Source organism: Maniola hyperantus, chromosome 19, assembly GCF_902806685.2.
Source record: "Maniola hyperantus chromosome 19, iAphHyp1.2, whole genome shotgun sequence".
Classification (NCBI taxonomy): Eukaryota; Metazoa; Arthropoda; class Insecta; order Lepidoptera; family Nymphalidae; genus Maniola; species Maniola hyperantus.
Window position 1 is genome coordinate 12,913,842 of NC_048554.1, and position 20,529 is coordinate 12,934,370.

The 20,529-nt window shown below is 41.0% G+C and overlaps 3 protein-coding genes and 1 long non-coding RNA gene across 6 annotated transcripts in view; 1 reads left to right on the plus strand and 3 right to left on the minus strand.

Moving 5' to 3' along the window:
* LOC117991514 (early endosome antigen 1-like) lies at window positions 1-20,419 on the plus strand. Its single transcript, XM_069505077.1, has 13 exons — window positions 1-134; window positions 367-428; window positions 1,604-1,744; window positions 2,171-2,294; window positions 3,565-3,726; window positions 3,998-4,182; window positions 4,491-4,617; window positions 6,230-6,421; window positions 11,378-11,553; window positions 12,654-12,782; window positions 13,474-13,589; window positions 14,115-14,175; window positions 14,682-20,419. The coding sequence occupies exons 1-13, from the start codon at window positions 126-128 to the stop codon at window positions 14,785-14,787; spliced, it is 1,590 nt and encodes a 529-aa protein (XP_069361178.1). The 5' UTR covers window positions 1-125; the 3' UTR covers window positions 14,788-20,419.
* LOC138403671 (uncharacterized) overlaps window positions 1-20,529 on the minus strand; it is a 331,305-nt gene that overhangs the window by 127,305 nt on the left and 183,471 nt on the right. The window lies entirely within an intron of this gene.
* On the minus strand, window positions 7,285-10,633 carry LOC117991000 (uncharacterized). The gene is made up of 5 exons (XM_034978522.2): window positions 10,447-10,633; window positions 9,895-10,027; window positions 9,214-9,367; window positions 8,463-8,583; window positions 7,285-7,543 (listed from the first exon to the last, which is right to left on the minus strand). The coding sequence occupies exons 1-5, from the start codon at window positions 10,488-10,490 to the stop codon at window positions 7,285-7,287; spliced, it is 711 nt and encodes a 236-aa protein (XP_034834413.1). The 5' UTR covers window positions 10,491-10,633.
* LOC117990993 (trichohyalin-like) overlaps window positions 19,696-20,529 on the minus strand; it is a 13,567-nt gene continuing 12,733 nt past the window's right edge. For all 3 annotated transcript variants that reach the window (XM_069505080.1, XM_069505079.1, XM_069505078.1), the window contains one exon: window positions 19,696-20,508. In XM_069505080.1, coding sequence (XP_069361181.1) covers window positions 20,327-20,508 — 182 coding nt within the window. In that variant the 3' untranslated portion in view covers window positions 19,696-20,326. The remainder of the gene's footprint in view (window positions 20,509-20,529) is intronic.

The window sequence follows — 20,529 nt, forward strand, 5'->3', positions numbered from 1 at the left end:
CATGGAACAGGTTTGTGGAGACTTCGGACGAAAGGCGGGCCTTAGCAGTTCGCTCGCCCACCGCTGAGCTGGAGCGTGCGTTGCGCGACCAGCTCAACTACTCGCATACCTTGGACGAGGACATCATGGAACAGGTTTCTACCTTGGTTTGTTGTATAACGCGTAAAATTTAACTCCTCACGCGCCATTTTAACTTTGGTGTCAATTTTCATGTCAAAAGTACGATTTTAATCCCGTACTTTTGACATGACAGTAGACCTCAACGGACAGATGTAACCACAAATTTACGGTTTTTGGAGTGAATTTATTATCTTAGATTTCGATTGAGATTTCAAAATTTGCGTAACATTTAACGTTTTGTTGCAGATATTATCAGCAAGTAGTGACGAAAGAGAAGACATTCCGAGGCTAGCTTTGAATAGTTCAAAGTAAGTAGTTTAACTTCTACCACTCGCTTCTGTCATCCGTCAACGTATTATCCACCCCTTTTACACGCATATCCTCTTTCACGCAATCCATCCACCTTTTCTTTGGTCGTCCTCCTCTTTTTTCCTTCCACATGCATACTTACACGTGGTACGGAACTTAACTGTTATAATGTCTTTATTGGTTAGATAAAGGTTCTGGCGGGTGTGAAACAGGCCCTAAGAGTAAATACAGATTTATTGCGTATAGTGTTCTAAAACCCCATTAAACTTAGCAATATGTTACAGTCAATTTTAAGCTTATTTCGTGGTTTAACGACATATTTTAATGTAGATAACGTAACGGTTGAAATTCGGAAACACCAGAATTTCAATCGTGAGGATGGTTTTATACTAGTAAGTATGTGAAATCCAGTGGTAGAATTATGCAGACCATGACAGCATCGTCCGATATCGAAAGTTAAAAGTACCGTTGTGAGTGTATTTAGCCGGAGACAGAAGTTCCAGCAAAAATAACAAGAAAGAGGGTAGTTCGCATCTGCCCATGACAGCTCGAACTTGCATATCTCGCAGCATCGCAATCCCGTCGTGACCACAACCCGTGTAAATTGGGTTGAAATATCGACAAAAAAAAAACATTGAATTAATCGTGGTATGTACCCGTTACCGCGTAAGAAGCTCCGATATAAGACGTGAGACTAAAGCGAGAGACGCAATAAAGCAAATCCTACGACTTAAATGGAGATGGGCGGGGCATATTCAAAGATACAAAGATGATAGATGGACCAAAACTGTAACAAATTGGTATCCTTTGAATTGGAAGCGAAGACCCGGAAGACCATTAAAAAGATGGGAAGACGACCTCGCGTAAGTTGCGGGGAAGATTTGGAGTACGCTGGCCAGAGATAGGTGTACATGGAGTAAAATGGAGGAGGCTTTTACCGCTACTGGCGGCCCTTACATAGAACTTAAGTAAAAAAAAAAAAGTGCAATATAAAACTTTTATTGTAGAGATTAGATTATTTAAATTGTTTAGTGTAAATATTAAGTAAGTTGGGAAGAATAAAAATAAGAATATCTAGTTTAAACTATTAATTAGTAAGGGATAAAAATAAAGCTTTTTCATTTATTTATTATTATTATTATGTACCCGTTATCTACATTAAAATATGTTACAGTCGGTCCACGAGTTCCATCCACTCGTCCTCATCGGAGCGCCTGCATCGGCTGAGGAGTGACAACGAGAAGCTGGAACTGCAAGTCAACAACCTGGAGTGCAGGCTCCAGGACAAAGATGCTCTCATCACTGAGTTGAACAGGTATCACAGTTTTGGCACTTTAGTATAACAATAACATTAAGTTAAGCTAACGTAAAGAAATAATTTTTGCTAGCGTTCTGGTTCCATCCTGTATATCATGATCAACCCATCGCCTCACTGCAGAGCACGGGTCTCCTCTCGGAGTGGGAAGGGTTTGGCCATAGTCTACCACACACCTTTGAGAACATTATGGAGAACTTTCAGGCATGCAGGTTTCCTCACGATGTTTTCCTTCACCGTTAAAGCAAGTGATATTTGATTACTTAAAACGCACATAACTCAGAAAAGTTAGAGTTGCGTGCCCGGAATCGAACCCCCGATCTCCGATTAGAAGGCGAACGTCCTAACCACTAGGCTATCAGCTAACCCCCTGCTTTTTTACCCTGTATATAGATGTCGTCTTATCGGAATGTTTTTCTTTGTCAGGGTCCGCGACAAGTTGTCTCAGGAGTGCCAGTCTGCTCGACTACGCCTGGAGGCGGAGCGCGACAACTCGGCGCGACTCGCGCTCCTGCTCGACTCGCACAAGGACACGGCCGACACGCTACACGTGAGTTCGACTTCCTTATTTTTCTTTTCGTAAATCTCTTATACCCGGTTTCGGAACACGCCAGTTATGTTCTCATTAGCTATTGATTCAATAAAGTTATGTATACGATAAACGTCGGTTAACTGTCCATGCGTTTCTGAATACAGCAATAACTATGCTTCCGACGATTCGACAGTACTTGTGAAAGTTTACTTGAGTTTGTTCAGCCTTAAGACACTGTTAAAACGTAACAGTGTTATATAGCTGGCATAAATCTGTTGCTTTTTAACAGTTTCTTAAGTCTGAGCAATGTCAAAGTACAAAGTCAATGTCAAAGTCAAAGTCAAATGATTTATTCAAAATAGGTAATAAATTACGCTTATTGATGGTCTGGTATGGTGTTCGATTTGTAAGATATAGTGGTGATAATTATAACGCAAACTTAAAACTAAAGCTACGAGGGTTCCAAACGCGCCCAGGTCTGAGAAGAGCCCACAACAAACTCAGCCGGGTATTCTTTTTATTATCACCACTTTACAAAATTATTGAAACTTATTAGAACTATCACAAAGTCGTTAAGCAACTCATTCCCAAGCTTGCTTATCATTTAAATAATCCTTTACATTGTAATAGGATTTTTCAATTAGTTTACGTTTTATGAACACTTTGAACTTGTTGAGAGACATTTCCAATATGTCTTCTGGAAGCTTATTATAGAAACGTATGGAATTACGAGCAAATGAATTGCTAACTTTACTGAGCCTAGAGGCGGGCATTACAAGTTTATTTTTATTTCTAGTATTCATATTATGAGTCACTTTTTTTTATAATTTATTTATGTTTTTATGTACGTACGCTCTATAGATCTCAGCCAAAATGTTCTAATATACAATGAACCAAAAGCTTAATTTGCTATAATCCGCTGAAACAGTTCGAATCTGTATGGTGCATCATGCAGCATGCAAAATGCAATTGCAATTGTGCATTGTAAGGTCTACATCTCCTGAGGATGCACCGGTGTCGGGCGAAACGTGCGTCGAGTGTGTTTTGGGATTTGTGTGATGCTGCGTGGTGGAGGTGCGTATTGCTTGCCTGGTGGCTGCTTCTTCCTGCATGTTTAGCAGTGGGAGGGCGGGCGGTGCATTTCGCATGCTGCATGTTGCACCATACAGATTCGAACTGTTTCAGCGGATTACAGCAAATTAAGCTTTTGGTTCATTGTATATCATGGACTTCCGCAAAGTAACGCCTGCTTCTATATAAATATGTTCTGAGTTGATTCTAATTCCAGAACCAAGACTCGAGTATGATCGACATGCTGAAGCGTCGGTTGGAGAGTGCGATGAAGTCAGAGCTGGAGGTGCAGGAGAGGGAGCAGGCTCTGCAGCGTAGATTGCACCAGCTGGAGCGCGCCCTGCCGCCTGCGGAACCCACGGACCAGCTGCGACAGGAGGTAACGTTTCGCGATTATTTCGGTTATAGGGACCCGTACCTGAAGACTAAAATCTCACAATCTGGCGAGATCTAACGCGTTAAGTCTTAAAATCTATTAATCGTATAAGGCCGATGATCTTTGTCAGCCCTAGCCCAGACTTCGGTCTATTTGGGCTGCAAATTGCAAACACCAGTCTCAGTTTTTATCTAGTGCTTTGGTCTGAAAGTGTGGTGTAAAATGTTCACTTTCCATTAAGTCTATATACAAATAAATAAAAAATTCTTTCTAGATGGAGAACAGTGAAAGACTGAAAGGCGAGATATCTCTGCTAAAGTGTAAACTGGACATGGAGCAGCGTCGCTGCAGCGAGCTGCGGGCCCAGCTGGAGCACGTGCGCACCGCGGCGCACAGGGACGCGGACACCAGGACGCAGCTCTGCACGCAGCTGAAGGAAGAACTCGCCGAGCTCAGGAGGTACGTTCACACTTACAAACAAGCGTTCTCACGTGCAAACATTTACATACGCGCGGGCGAAACTGCACGCAGATAAAAGAATTCGTTGAGCTGAGGGGATACGTCTAGATAAAGTCTGCGCGCTTAGACATCGTCGCCTCAATGCCGCGCTGTCTTGGCACTTGCCGCATCTTGTGAAAGGCGCCGCCGCGACATTAAACGTCGCTGCGTGCGGCAGTACACCCGCAGGAGAATTTAGGCATCTACCCTTTGTAATTGTAATAAATATACGACGCACGTAGTATAGTAAAGGTATATATTTGTTGCAGATTAAAACACGAAACCGGCGTGGAACTAGCGCGCAGCAAGGAGTTGCTGCACACACAGAGCGCTACCATCGTGCAGCTGGAGAAGAAACTCGCAGCTGCCGCCAAGGCGAGGAACATTGACACATTCGTAAGTTTTTGGTAGGATTTGTATTGAGAGAAGCTGGGACGGGATAGCTGATCGACTAATGCCCCGTTTCTGAACTCGCCAGTTATGTTCTCATTAGCTATTGATTCAATAAAGTTATGTATAGGATAAACATCGGTTACCTGTCCATGCGTTTCTGAATACAATAATAACTATGAAACCGATAACCAGTTCATTATTCTGTCACTAGATGGTTCTGTTACAGGGAACGAGTTTTAAATGCAAATTATTATTTTTTTCGCCGTCAAGACTAGTTTTATCAATGATAGTATTTTTTTCTATGCTAAATAATTGGATAAACACTGTTTTTGCAAAGTAACGAACAACATTCTATTAAAATACTTTTTAATCTAAAAATACGCAAACCATGAACTACCTACTGACAGATGAAACGTCAAATAACTTTATGGAATCGATAAACGGCGCACATTGGTCAGTTAAGTTTAAACGGAGTTTATCTTGCATTGCGTTGTTTAGAAACGCATTGTCTCGAGTTATCGGAGCAATAACGCTATTGAATAGATAAACCGTCGTTAAAAGTACCCCAGAAACCGGACATAACATGCGTTGTCGCTAGGTTGCTCGCCCTTTGAAATAAAATAATTTGAGTGCTTATAACGATGTCCTCGATTTCTACCGTTACCCGGACATGGACTCAGACCACGGTCTCAGGTCAATCAATCAATCAATCAGCCTATTTGCGTCCACTGCTGGACATAGGCCTTCCCAAGAGCACGCCACCACACACGATCCTCCGCCTTCCTCATCCACCCACTTCCCGCTATCTTCTTAAGGTCGTCAGTCCAGCGGGTTGGAGGTCGTCCCACACTGCGCTTGCTGATACGCGGTCTCCACTCCAGAACACGTCTGCCCCATCGGCCATCGGTTCTGCGGCAGACGGGGCCTGCCCACTGCCACTTCAGCTGGCTAATTCGTTGGGCTATGTCGGTCACTCTGGTTCTTCTACGGATTTCCTCGTTACGGATTTTGTCCCTCAGAGAGATACCCAACATAGCCCGCTCCATAGCCCGCTGAGCGACTTTGAACTTGTGGACAAGGCCAACTGTCAGTGTCCACATCTCAGCGCCATACGTCATCACAGGTAGGACACACTCATAAAAGACTTTCGTCTTTAGGCTTTGGGGTATCGACGAATTGAAGACTTGACGCAATTTACCAAATGCTGCCCAGCCCAGCTGTATTCTTCTGTCAGCTTCCTTGTCGAAGTTGTTCCTACCAAGTTGTATTACTTGTCCTAGGTAGTTGTATTCTTGAACAACTTCGATGCTGACATTTTCGACAGAGATGGATCTCGGGATAACGTACCCATTAAACATAACCACGGTCTCAGGTGTGTACGGACAAATCAAGTCTTACCAACCCATTCGTCTGAATGCTATCCTAAGCCGTGGTCCGAGTATTATAAGTGTCCTTAGAAAGACGTTTCCCCCCCGATCTCTCCGATTATTCCTTGGAGCCCCAGGGCTCACCTTCAGGCGGAATTCCGCGCTCGCCACCTCCTCCACCCTCTGGGTGACTGGGCCTATGCAGCATACTCAACGAATTTATATGGGTGCTTATAATTTACTTGCAGACAGTAATCGAAAACGAAAAGACCGAGTTAGCTCGCGAGATCTCGTCCCTGCGTCGCTGCCTCACCGTCGACAGCCCTGACGCAGCGTCAGACAAACAGAGAGTGCAGCAGCTGCAGCAGCAAGTGCAGCAGTTGCGCGCGCAGCTGGAGGCGAAGACGCAGCAGCTCAGCAACGACGAGAAGGAACAAGCCGTAAGTATAATACATATGCCTGTAAATGAGGTTTACCAAACATTTTCTGGCTAAACTAGGTTCCCTTGCATCCATTGACTTATATATTACTTCGTAAGGACAGGGCCATTGAACAAGCAAAATGGCACCGATTCATTCGTCCTAAAATGTTTATTTAGCACCAATGCAACCTCAGTGACGTCTGGATTTCAAACGGGTCGTTCATTAGTATCTAATGCTGTATTAATATCGATGCTTGCATCCCTTCTTGAAGTCCTGAGCAATATCCGATTCAACTCTGATAACCAGAATAATTTGTCCAGGATTGTTACGTCCTCCTGCGCAAAGGGTACGATTCACCGAGAGTGGACACCGGCACAGATGTGCAAGATAAACAAATTATCCAAATCCAAGAATTATCTCACTGACTTTTTTAATTATTGTGTACCTAACAGCCGTACTCAGAGTCGCTAATCGTTACTTAAGATTGAGTTAAAACGAGGCAGATTTATGTGAGAGATATAGCTCTGTCTCGTTTTAACTAAACTTAAGCAACGATTAAGCGACTCTGAGTACGGCTGTTAGTAATTTAGTATATTATTCCCTCTCTTCACTCGCACCTGAGCCTCGTAAACGGCGTCAAACACAAGCTGCTATTTGAACGCGAGTGAAGAGCACTGCGCTTATAAGTCCCGCAAATTGCTTGAAGCTGAAAAGACAGAAAGGATTTTGTAAACTGATAGCTATATTTTGAACTTTAATAAAACAACTTGTGTGATTTATTTCATTATTTAATTTTGTAGGTTTACACCGCCGAAACAATCCGAATACCTTAAGTTCAACTTTGTAAACAAAATCACAGATAATTTCGAATAGCGTTTATACTACTGTCTGGTCTTGCCCACTATGTCCTCATAGTTGGTGACTCTAGGGATATCTTCTACGCTGGGCTTGTCTTCGATTTCCCCACATAATGGCTCCACGGCCCACAGCGCCAGCCCGTGGACAGCCACCAGGACACAGTATAGGGTGTACAGTAGGGCAGTGATGCAGGCTAGTGCGATGGGACAGAGGCGTTGGTTCGTCACCACCTCCCGTTTCCAGCTGTCTTCGGTCCACGTTCGGAAGTACTGGCAGGCTTTCCTGTAAATTGATAATAATGATTAACTTGAAAAAACATTAAGAATTTAAAGAAGTTTAAGAGAAAAATGTTAGCGTTAGAAAGCAGATTCACCAGTAAAAAGTTACATTATTCCCGAGTGACAGACCAGATTTTATTTCGAAAAAATTAGAGATCCCTACGAAAATTGTAATAACCAACGAACGAAGCCGCGGGGCGGGTTGCTAGTTATTTATAAAAGGTGAAAAATCTCTGTTTCTTGAGATTATTACTTGTAACATTGTGACTTTTGAGAGGATTAAGGGTTAAAAGTGATCATCACTAACCCACCGCTGGCTCACTACTGAGCACCAGTCTGCTCTCAGAATGGGATAAGCTTGGGTATAGCCAAGCTGGCCAAGTGCGGATTGGCAGAGATTCATCCAGCTTTGAGTGCATTATGGAGAACTCTCAGGATCACGATGTTTTCCTTCACCATAAAAGCAAGTGATATTAATTTGCTTACATACACAAAAATCGAAAAGTTAAGGTACGTGCTCAGAATCGAACCCCGAACCTTCCGAATAGGCGGTCGCCATCTTAAGCACTAAGCTATCACCGCTCTGGGGGTTAAAAGTACGAAGTGCAAATTAGTATTTATTTTATTTCATTTTATTTGACTAACCAACAACATTTACACATACACAAGTATTTACATACAAAAGGATTTATAACTAAAGGACACATAGCATAAACGTTAACAACTGGCTAGTACAGAAGATTTAGGTACAATGATGTTATGACTTTAAAAGGCAGTAAAGTAAAGCAAAATGTAATAAGGAATCAGCACGTTAAATCGGTTAAGTCTCATTACAAACTGATTAATTAGCTCCCTTTCGTAGGGAGATAATGACGTTACGACGAAAGCCGGTTGTCGTAGAATTAAAAATATTTAGAATGTACCGCAGAGCAGGCAGGGCCTTGTCCAGCATCGCGACCACGCAGTGCAGTGCGTGCGTCACCATCAGCACCAGCACCCACACGCACACCAGGTAGGGCGGCCAGCGGAAACTGCCCAGCGCCGCTGGAAAACAACACATTATACAGGGTGTAACCAGAACACTAGCAGAAACGAAGACAGGAAGAAGGATAGTACTGATGATTACTTTTTTTTTTTTTTTTTTTTATTCAGATACAAGTTAGCCCTGCACTGCAATCTCACCTGGTGGTAAGTGATGATGCAGTCTAAGATGATAGCGGGATAACCTGGAAGGGGTATGGCAGTTTTTATTAAACCCATACCCCTTTGGTTTCTACACGGCATCGTACCGGAACGCTAAATCGCTTGGCGGCACGGCTTTGCCGGTAGGGTGATTACTGGTATAATACCACAAAAAACGCCAATTTTTTTTTCCTATATTTTGTAAAAGTTCACGATATATTGCATATTAAACATCTGATTGACGCTAGAGGTCAACGAACGTTGCGTAAGTAGGCCACTCTGAGTCAATGCCTCGTCGTAGGTGTTGAGCCCAGTTTTGCACGCTATACATTGCGAGTTTGGAAAATACTAAATCACTTTTTCATATTTATGGTTTTCAAGCGTAAATAATGAAGAGATGAATCGATAATTGGCATAGTTTTAGATGTAGAACAATAAATAATAGAATAATATGCGTAATATGTTTGTATGGAAGCGCGTATGAAGTGGTACCTCGTACGAGCTCCCTGTTGCCCTGTACGGCGGCCACGTCCGGTCTGTGCACGGCTTCGAGCGAGCGGCGCTGCTTGGCGAGTGCTCGCAGCGCATGCTCGGACGCGGCGCGCAGACGAGCACGCTCGGAGTCCAAGGGCTTGTCGCGAGATGACTGTATTACAAACGACCATGTTATTGAAGACGCAGCGTTGGAAGACCCCCCACTAAGTGAACGGACGACATCAGACGAGTCGCAGGGAGCCGCTGGATTCAGGCAGTGCAAGACAGTGGCGTGTGGAAATCCCTATAAGAGACCTATGTCCAGCAGTGGACGTCTATCGGTTGATGATGTTATTGAAGCGAAGCTTCTTTACAGATGTTTTATGAAGACCTACCTATATGGCAGAAATTGAACTGGACATGAACGAATGGTAAATTCTTATCTGCTGTGATAGCATAGTGGATAGGACATCCGCCTCCTAACCGAAGGTCGGGGGTTATGTGCGTTTTAAGTAATTAAATATCACTTGCTTTGACGGTGAGGAAACCTACATCCTGAGAGTTCTCAAAGGTGTGTAAAGTCTGCCAAACCGCACTTGGCCAGCGTGGCAGACTGGCCAAAACCCTTCTGATTCTGAGAGGAGACCCGTGCTCTGCAGTGAGCCGGCGATGAGTTGATCATGATGATGAAATTCTCACCGTGGGTGATATCCTCGCGTAGGACATGGGCGTCTTCGCGTCCTTTTCGATGTCCTTCTCCTTGTCCTCGTCAGCTCTCGGCTCCTTCGCGTTCAGCTCCGTCTTGGTGATCGACGGGTGGTCTCCGCACATACTGACAACGATACATTTTAGTTTAAGCATGTATAATGGTAGCTGATGCCCGCAACTTCGCTCGCGTCGATATAGGTTTTATAAAAATCCCTTGGGAACTCATTGATTTTTCGGGATAAAAAGTAGCCTTTCTGCTCCAGGGTATAAATAATCTATCTCTATCTCAAATATCAGCCAAATTCGTCCAATGGTTTTTGCGTGAAAGAGGACCAAACATACACACATACAAACAAACTTTACAATATTAGTGTGAAATAAAAAAGCGGTGACATCCTAGTGGCTTAGACGTTATTCGGAGGGTCATGGGTTTGATCATGTGCAGGCACCTCTGACTTTTCGAAGTTATGTACGTTTGGAGTAAAATGGAGAGTTGAATTTTGTCTACGCGGACCATAAGCTAGTATTATCATAATAACTTACACCATATTGGGCAACTTAGGGGAGTCGGTTCTAAGCGGCTCCATGATATCTTCGTGGGATTCTTAAACATTCATTATATAGGTAAACAAGAAATAATTTAATAAAAAAAATTAAATAATAAAATCTGTTGAACAATCATTACATACTGACAAATGTTTAAATGTGACTGACATTTTTTCTTTATTTGAATAAAATTTAAGTTTGAATATGGCTAAAGAGGTTCTATTCCTACTTATTTTATTCTCAACTTCTTTACTTTTTTCACAAAATAGGTAAATGAAAATCAAATGGGGTTTTATTTATTTTTAGTTTTTATTAAATGGGTTTATTTTGTGGGATGTGGATGTTAAAAATAGATTGGTGAACGAATGTGGGTGAATTAAAAACTGAGTTTGTTGTAATCAGAGCGCGTTTAGCAACTACCACCGTAGCTTTTCAGAAAAAAAAAACTAAAATCTTTCAAGATCTAAGATCTACAAAAATATAAAATGTATACAGTGCGACAAGGCTCTCTTGGCACTTGAATGACATTGACAGGGGGGCGCTGTTGGAGAACAAAGGCTTAGAATATTCAAACAAGAACAAAGGGGACACTTGACGGCAACGTTAGTTCTGATTTTCGCCACGCGGCAAGATAGCCTGTGATAGCGCACTGTAGTTTTAGCTTGAGTTTAGCTTGATTAATTTTCGATAGGTTATTTCGTTCGTTTGAATTTAAGTTTTTTAAAATCCCTTGGTTTAAAATCCCTTGGAGTTCTTTGATTTTCTAGGCTGATGTCATTCTCCAAGTCTTAAACTATACTCATGCAAAAATCTCCTCGATCCGTTGCTTCTTTGCGAGGTGATTGAAGGACAAACCAATACACCAACAAACAAACACACGAAAGTCCCCGTCTGAGCTATAATTTGAATGTCTCTTGTCTCCCATCAGATCCGCTACCTGCACGGGCGCTGGGCGCGGCTGGAGAGCTGCCGCAAGGCGCTGGTGTGGCAGAAGCGTTACCTGCAGCGAGTCATAGCCGGCTACGCGGAGCTGGAGCGCAAGCTGCAGGGGGCGAGCGAAGCGAGGAGCGCCCACCCGCCTCTACGCGGCTTGAAGAAGTTCAAGTACGTACATCAGTCATTTAGTGCGTGCCCGGGATCGAACACCCTAGTTCCCGAACACGAGACCGACGTCTTAACCACGAGGCTACAACTGCTGTTATGTGTTTAAAGTTTAAACGATGAAGGTAAACATCGTAAGGAAACATGCCTGACAGTACTCTATAATATTCTTTGTGAAGGTTCGTGAAATCTTGTGAGAAGAGATTTGTGCTCAGTAGTGATTCGGTGATGGCAAAAAAAGAGAAAGAAACTGCATCGTCACTTAATAGGTGAGATTTAAATAAGCGTATCTAAGTGACGATATTTTTTTATCTTAAAGAATATTAGCCATGTTAAATGACTAAAATTCCGCTTTCCTCTCCAACTAAGCGTCAGGCTTGTGCTAGGAGTAGGTGCGACAATAGTGCAACGGGCGGGGTTTGAACCGTCGACCTTTCGGTTTTCAGTCCACTACTATACCCGTTGAGCTATTAAGGAAATTGATAAGCGTAGCATGATTTTATTATCAGTTAGCGGTAACAAAGGTCGTGTGGGCCGCGTATACTGCGCCTCTTACGCATTTAGAGCCTCAATAGCTCAACCGGTATAGGAGTGGACTGAAAACCGAAAGGTCGTCGGTTCAAACCCCGCTCGTTGCACTATTGTCGTACCTACTCCTAGCACAAGCCTGACGCTTAATTGGAGAGGAAAGGGGAATATTAGTCATTTAACATGGCTAATATTCTTAATAAAAAAAAAAAAAAAAAAAATCTACTATAAAGAAAACTTATAGGAACAAATAGAAAAAAGCAGTGTTAATTATTCGATCTCACTTAGTGTACCTGTGTAATATGTGTGAGTGAGACGGAATGAGTAGCGCCGATTGGTTTCGACTCGTTTCTTTGGCACGAGTTGTACTAACCCTATTTTTATTTATTTATTTATTTATTTTTATTTAGACAAAAAAAAGCGAATAATTCACACCACACTTCCAGACCAAAGCACTAGACAAAAAGCCGCGACTGGTGTTTGCAGTTTGCAGCCCAAATAGACCGTAGTCTGTGCTAGGGCTGACAAAGTTCATCGACCTCATTCATAATGAATACTTATTGGTTGGTGCTCAGATGTGTGGCGTGGGCGCTGGTGGCGTCGGCGCGCATGTCGTTCCTGGTGCGGCGGCGCGAGACCACGCGCGCGCTGGCCGCCAACGCCCTCTTCCGACAGAGCCCCGCCGGACAAGCGCCGCAGCCGATGTGAGTATCCATACTAAACTTTGAGCTTCAATAACTCAACAGGTAAAGGAGTGGACTGTAAAACGAAAGGTCGACGGTTCAAACCCCGCCCGTTGCACTATTGTCGTACCTACTCCTAACACAAGCTTGACGCTTAGTTGGAGAGGAAAGGGGAATACTAGTCATTTAACATGGCTAATATTCTTTCAAAAAAAAAAATATGATAAATCCTCCTCCAAGTTGGTGTTGTGCTCGGGGACCCAGCTGGGTTGTTGTTATCGTTTCGACAGATTTTCAACCCCATAGGGTTGAATTTTTAAAAATTCTTAGTGGATGTCTACGCCATAATAGCTATCTGCATGCCAAATTTCAGCCCGATCCGTCCAGTAGTTTGAGCTGTGCGTTGATAGATCAGTCAGTCAGTCAGCTTTTCCTTTTATATATAAACTAGCTTATGCTCGCGACTTCGTCCGCGTGGACTACATAAATTTCAAACCCCTATTTCCCCCCCTTAGGGGTTGAATTTTCAAAAATCCTTTCTTAGCGGATGCCTACGTCATAATAGCTATCTGCATGCCAAATTTCAGCCTGATCCGTCCAGTAGTTTGAGCTGTGCGTTGATAGATCAGTCAGTCAGTCAGTCAGTCAGTCAGTCACCTTTTCCTTTTATATATTTAGAGTCAGCTACTATAATGTTCGCATTATTACACAGGACACCATTCTCGTCGACTCCCGCACCGCGCGACCTGGGCCTCGCGTCCCGCGCGTCCGTCGCGAGGCGACTGCTCAACCTCAAGCTGCCCTCGTCTCCCTCAGGGTTGCCTACAGGTATTTGTCATCATCATCATCGCTGGCTTATCACTGTGCACGGGTCTCCTCTCAGAATGAGGGTTTGGCTATGGCCAAAAAAATGGTTTCGTAAAGCCCCGCCTACGACGTGACATTGACTCCGAGTGGCCTACTTACGCAACATTCGTTGACCTCTAGTGTCAGTCAGATGTTCAATTTGCAATATATCGTGAACTTTAACACAATATAGGATATTTTTTAATTTTAATTTTGCTTTTTTTTTGTGGTATCATAGCAGTAATCATCACCCGTCTTCGTTTTTGCTAGCGTTGTGATTACACCCTGTATTATCCAGATCTTACTTACTTTCTGAGAAAATAAAATGTGTGGAAACCTTTAGCAGATGATATCTTTTAATTGACTGTTGGCGCAAGCTAGCGGATACGCGTACGTTAAAGGTACACACTTACACTGCTCTATCCCACATGTTTTGTTTCTGAGCAAGTAAGCAAAGCCGGGCAATAGGATAATGGACCATTATATTGTAAATTTTTTTTCGTGAAGGGGACTCCATTCGGCGATCAACGTTCAGCGCCAATTCGCCGCGCGAGGACCAGGTTTTCAGGTTAGTTACCAATTTATTGAAGTGAAAACTTCCTTCCGAGTGATTTTGGGATAGGTAAAAACTTCAAGGTTGCGTCACCGATATGGTAATTTTATTAGATTTTTTTAATTAAGATAGCGAGCAAACGAGTAGACGAGAAGTTTAACTCCTCACGCGTTTTTTAACTTTTTGTGTTAAATTTCATGTCAAAAGTCCTGATTTTAGTCCTTATTTTAAAGGTGAATCATACTTTTGACATCACCGCTGACCCATAGAGCATAAATAAACAAAATGGCACATGGGAGTCCTTTTGTACGGACGATACATAAAATTTCATGTTTGTTTCAAACTCAAAGCAAGAAAGAGATAATCGGCAACTTTGGTTTTGTAAAGCTTTGTCTCTATCGTTGATATCGACAAAACGTCGTACAGATAAATAATAGATATGGGTGATAGAGACGACGCTCTATGAAGGCTAAGCTGATGATATTTTGGTATGTCAGTCAGTCAGTTTGTCATGTTTTCAGCTCCCCGCGCAGCGACACTGCGGCCGTCTACTTGCAGCGACTAGATGCCGTGTCCCGCAGACTGCACGCCACCACGCCGCGGGATAGCAACCGGGACAACCCCTGACAAAACTCGTCCCTCTTAACCCGGAACAACCCCTGAAAAGTCTCCAACCCCGGACTAGCGTCGTTCCCCTTGCGGAAATTCCTGTGGTGAGACAACTGACTAATGCGGGCCCATCCATGACGGCTAACTAACTAAGCTGCGTCCCGCTGAAACTGAACTTACAGCCTTACATGCCCGTAATGGTCAGACCACTCTATTTCTAACCTTACCTATATACAGCTTTAAGCCACGGCAAGCGTACGCCTTCCAAAACATGGTTTGAGCTACACAGGTAAAGAATAAAACTTTGAATTTATCGGATCAGAAATGCACCTAGAATACCTCAAATTACATCAAAATGTATGGTGCTTTATTGATGCTTCATGTTAAAGTGCTGCACATTTTTAAACTCTATTCACGACAAACTTAGGAATGACAAATATTTATTGATTTAAGATCTGCTCACTGATTCGTTCTGTGTCACACTAAATGATAGCCACCAAGTTCATTTGACATTTATTTATAACTAGCTGACGCCCGCGAGGATTTAGGTTTTTAACAATCCCGTGGGAACTCTATGGTTTTCCGGCATAAAATGTTGCCTAAGTCAATCTCCAGATCTTTGACTATACCCATGCAAAAAATTACGTCAATCCGTTGCTCCGTTGCGACGTGATTGAAGGACAAACCAACAAACAAACACTTTCGCATTTATAATGTGTAGTGATTCGTTAAAGGTTTTCTACGAAAAATTATTTTACTATCACTCAGTGAAGTAGCAATGTAGAACCAACCAATGTCAAATGAGCTCAGTGGCTATCATTTAGTGTTAGACACTGAGTTAGCGAATCAGCCTGCAGTTACAAATACATCTTCACTTCGTTTCGATCACAATATAGATTTAGTCTAAGACATTCTTCAAAAAATTGTTTTTTAGATTGTAACTGGACTATAATTGGTATAAAGTTGTTTGTTTGAGAAACCTGGATAATAATTTGAGCCCAGTGATTTCGCGGGCGTTCGACTTCCCAACGCATTTCCTCACGTTTAGATTTAAGGTAGATTAGTGCCAAATTCAGAATGTTAATGGCGCCGATTTGGGCGAACGGACAAAAAATGAATTTAAGTTTAGTGCACCTCTTTCTTTTCAGTGATGTAAGACAAGGACAGAATGTCCAAATATAATTTTAGTAGCAAGCCTTCACGCAAATTATCGTACTTATTTATTTCTTTCTTCATTCTGGGCTGGTCTCCGCACTTAAATGTTTTGCGTCTGTTGTGCGTGCATTGTCTCTGCCCGCCGAAGTCTCTACTCCGGCCATCCAAGCTCGCTCCAGAAGCCGATGTTGGATGCTTTAAGCTTCGCATTAAGGTGGTGCCGCCAAATTGTTTTTACCAAACTTTTCCTTCTGTTCCTCTCAATTTTATCCTCCGCGACTTCTTCCACGGGCTTTTCAAAAATGGAGCTGTGAATCCCTGAGGCGCTGATGGCGAGGTCATCTGTGAGGCGCTTCAGCTTCGAGCCCTCCGCTTCGTCTGGCGTGGGCGAGCGCCTGCGAGGCGACGGCGGGCTCTGACACACACATTCTCTAGTCAAAAACTAAGCGCCTAACTGTCTACTCAAGTTAAATCATGCTGTCTCTTTTTGTTACATAGTTAGTTTGTATTAATACATCTCTTTTTAAAAAGTACACAATTTTAATAACTTGCCTGCTGCACAACGTTATAGGTCATGCTCTCTTATTTGTTACGTATTAATTTCCATTTATCTCTTTCTTTTAGAACAATGTTATTGTTACTCTTGGAATTAGATATAAGGGTTCGTTTTAGTGTTTCCTATTTATATTAATTATGTCTAATGTTCAAGGAAAATCCTAGACGTCACTTAATTGATTAAAAAACATTGTACTTTTCTTAGTTCACTGGGAAAAAAGAGATGCACTGATCTTTAAATTGTTTTATTTTTCGTTCGACGCAATAGGTGTCGCATTGTGTTACTTAATTTATTTATTATTTTAGTTTAGGGTGAAAGGGTGCAAGTAACCTCCGCCTATTGCTTGTCTACCGAGTGGGCTATGAGAGATGACTGGAACCTAGCGTCCGATATTGCCTTAATAACATTACATGTCTTCTACTAAATACCATGTAAATACCATTGCGGTAAAGAATTTAACATATCTAGCGTCGATTAAGAGATGTTCTATCCTGTTAGCGGGCTGAGATTATTTGAAGCACGCTCGAAGGTGTCGAAAGATGCTTAAATCTCGCGCTTTCTCTGTAAAATAATATGTAATCTGTGCGTATATTATGTTGCACACAAGCGTACGAATTTGTCTTCACTATTTATTAAATAGAGGATCTTTCAAAATACGTAAAACCCTTCTTAAAGTCCTTTGTTAGTTTCAACCATTTTAAATTATCGTTTAAACTAAAAAGTACGTTATTATGATGTGACGTCACATTCCAGTATTTCATAGAATCTCGCAAACTAAGCGCGCGTTTTGACGTTTGTATTGTATGAGCATTATATTATTATTATTATTATCGGAAAAGATCTGTTAAGAAATTAAATTTAACCGATTTTCTTATTGATATGGATTTTATATTTTACTGATTTATTTATTCAAACAAATTGGATACGTACAAAAACAAATATTCAAAGATACAAAGTTACATTATAAAACCCTAAAACCCTGATTTTTTTTTTATTATGAACTTTTTACAATGTTAAGATCTGTTTTATACTTTTTATTAGATTAATTTTCAAATGATAGTTTTACATAAATTAGATCTGGTACCATATTATATTTTAGGCTGTATTGATAACATCATTTTGAATTTCTTAATCGATGCCAGATATATTTTCTACTAATATTCCTCTAAATTAGTATAACTTAGACTAATATAAGATGTTAGTTTATTCAAAGAAAAATAGTAACATTTGTACTATAGTTATTTCTGTACTCGAATAGGGAAGTTCTTGTAAGCACAAAACCTTGCCATATCCTTTAACTTAGGTTCGTATGTTTGTTTGTAAATTTATATATATTTGTTAGGCACGACAGTACAAGCTAGAGTAAGTTAGTTATAGTTGGAGAGCTGGGGTAAAATTTTGTGGAGGTGCTTGATAAACGCTGTTAGTGTCGTTATGAGCACATTATCTGTATGTGGAAATAATAATTAATGTATTTTTAATTTATTGACAAGCACTTAAGGACTACAATCAGACTTGCTGGCAAGTGATGATGCAGCCTTAAAAAATTCCAATGTTAAATTAAATAGAGGACAGCATGTGCCACTCATGATAGCTCAAGAGTCGGTTTTCACGGGTTCGGAAAGCAGGTTCTGCTACATGGTAAGTTTAAGTTTAACCTACTTCAAATCGCATTAATTGCCTTGTATGACATAAAACATTGGTTTGGAATTGGTGATCTCTAATCTTAAAATTGATGAAGCCTATGTGGCCAGCTGGTAGTCTAGATGGTATAGACGGTAAAGTATTATCTACTACGTTTTATCTGCGTTTATCAAGCACCTTCGCAAAATTTACCACTGCCTCTTCAGTTGTTAGTTTTAGGACGACGCGAAAGTAGCGACCGAACATTCTCGAACGTTCCGACCTCCGGGGCCATTCGATTTAGAAGATAAGGATAGAAGATAAATTATTGTATGCGCAAGAGAGATGGTCATTTTTTTATACATAATATAATGGATTAAGGTTATGTTTTACTTTATTATTTCGCTAACATGGCTCCGATTATTATTTGTATTAATTTTAAGCAGGACTGTTAGTTTTGTATGTTTTTTTGTACAACGATTGTTATTTTTAACGATATTCAGATTTTTTTAAACTTTAATTTCCAAAATTATTCAAGTCTAAATTTGAATTGATTTTTGGTGCTAACTCTGTCGTACACAAATCACTTCGAGAAAGATGCCCCTAAAGTAGTGCTATACTTCTCCACAGGAGATTGTGAAAAGGATAGCACTACTTGTATAATGGACAATTTAATAATTACTTACATCCAATTTTTCAATCGCCAAATAAACTGAGGATTAAAATAACGTTTTGACGGTTGTCTGCCAAATTGCACTTGACCAACGTGGTGGACTATGGCCAAACCCTTCTCATTTTTAAGAGGAGATCCGTGCTCGGTAGCCGTGTCGGCGATGGGTTGATCATGATGACATTTATTATATTGGAAATCCGTCAATACGAATGTATTTGTCAGTTAGTTTATCTGGCGATTGAGAAAAATCAGCCCCTAGAATCATTCGATTTAGAGTTATTTTTACTTTTTCGTTAATAATAGCAATCGTTATAGTTTGACAACTGTAGACAATACTTTGTAAAGCCAAAGGTAACGAAAGTATTACAGAATACTGTGTCGAGATTAATTCCATATTGGTCAACTCGCGACGTAGTATCATCTGACTTTAGAACTTCTTTGACATTTTAGCGCGAGGATACACTAGCGACAAAAATTGTCGCACATTTGTGGTGGGGGGGACACTATGACAGGCAAATCCATCAAAACAGCCCCTAGAAATCTAAGGTACGAATTTGTGATGGCAATTGTAATTATTAAAATCGTTTGGACGAACTTACGTTAGTTACTACTTGTTACATACTCAAACGAACACAACATACGTTTTACGTATTACGGTTTACTGTTAATGCATTATTCAAGTCAATCGATTGTGAAAGATTGATCCAGCCAATCAAAAAAAGTGTTTGATTTTATTCAAAGTTTATTGCTAGGAGTGCTTTTTAACATGTCTATATGATTTCATATAGCACTTTCAAGATTTTTGTTTTCAAGCAATCCGACTGTGTCGCTAGTGTATCCTCATGCTTATAGTTATTATATCCACCGCTCTGACTATCTACACTCAATGTGACCAAAGATTCGAATAAGATAGACTTAGTTCAAAATTTATTGTTAAGTTTTATTGTAAGTAACACACTCCCAACGATTTTGTAACGCGACAAAAATTGTAAACAAAACATCACATTAATTTAACTCTAGTCACAAAAATCTTATAGTGCGCCCACACTAGCTGTAGAGTTACAAGGTTACACTCAAATTGTTACTGACATGCACATATATTTAGCTGTTACATGTATTGTATGTATACTCTATTCGATACTCCACATCTATTAACTTTTTCGAGATGAATGAATTGAGATGTATTTATTTTTAAAAGAGGTATAATTTTTTAAACAGAATATTATAATGTTTTTTTTATATTATAATAATATAACGCTTTAAAAGCTAAAGTTTAGACGTTGTCTCTATAAACCAAATGTTAGAAACATGTTAATTAGAATTTAAGATGAGTTTGAATTTTTAAAAGCGTTTTCGTATTTTTTTTTAACTGAAGGGCTGGTGAGAAGTTTAAAATTTAAGAAAAAATATCGGAATTTTTCAAAATTCTACTCATAATTGAAAAATATGGTATAGGCATGGCAAAACTTCTTTCAAGCACCTCCCTAAAATTTACCACTAGCTCTTTGGTAAAACATGTCAGTATTTTAATGTCGCCGCTGAGTCTACAGCTAGGTTGGGTCCACATACTCTGGTGCCATACAAGTTGTACAACAGATTGGAAACATTGTAAAGTGGAGCTGAGAATAAACGAGTATTTTGTACAGTTGTTGTTTTATTTGCTCTTCAGCTCGCAGGCGCACTGCGCAGCCTCGCACGGACGCACCACGAGGGGCGGCAGGACGATATCGTGCTGGAAAATAGAAAGATTTAT

Coding starts and splice junctions, on each gene's coding strand:
- LOC117991514 (XM_069505077.1), top strand. Junction 6,422..11,377: donor ACGACGAGAAGGAACAAGCC/GTAAGTATAATA, acceptor GTCTCCCATCAG/ATCCGCTACCTGCACGGGCG. Junction 13,590..14,114: donor TCCCTCAGGGTTGCCTACAG/GTATTTGTCATC, acceptor TTTTTCGTGAAG/GGGACTCCATTCGGCGATCA.
- LOC117991000 (XM_034978522.2), bottom strand. CDS start 10,490: ATGGAGCCGCTTAGAACCGACTCCCCTAAGTTGCCCAATATGGT. Junction 10,028..10,446: donor CCTAAGTTGCCCAATATGGT/GTAAGTTATTAT, acceptor TATCGTTGTCAG/TATGTGCGGAGACCACCCGT. Junction 9,368..9,894: donor ACGCGAGGATATCACCCACG/GTGAGAATTTCA, acceptor TTTGTAATACAG/TCATCTCGCGACAAGCCCTT.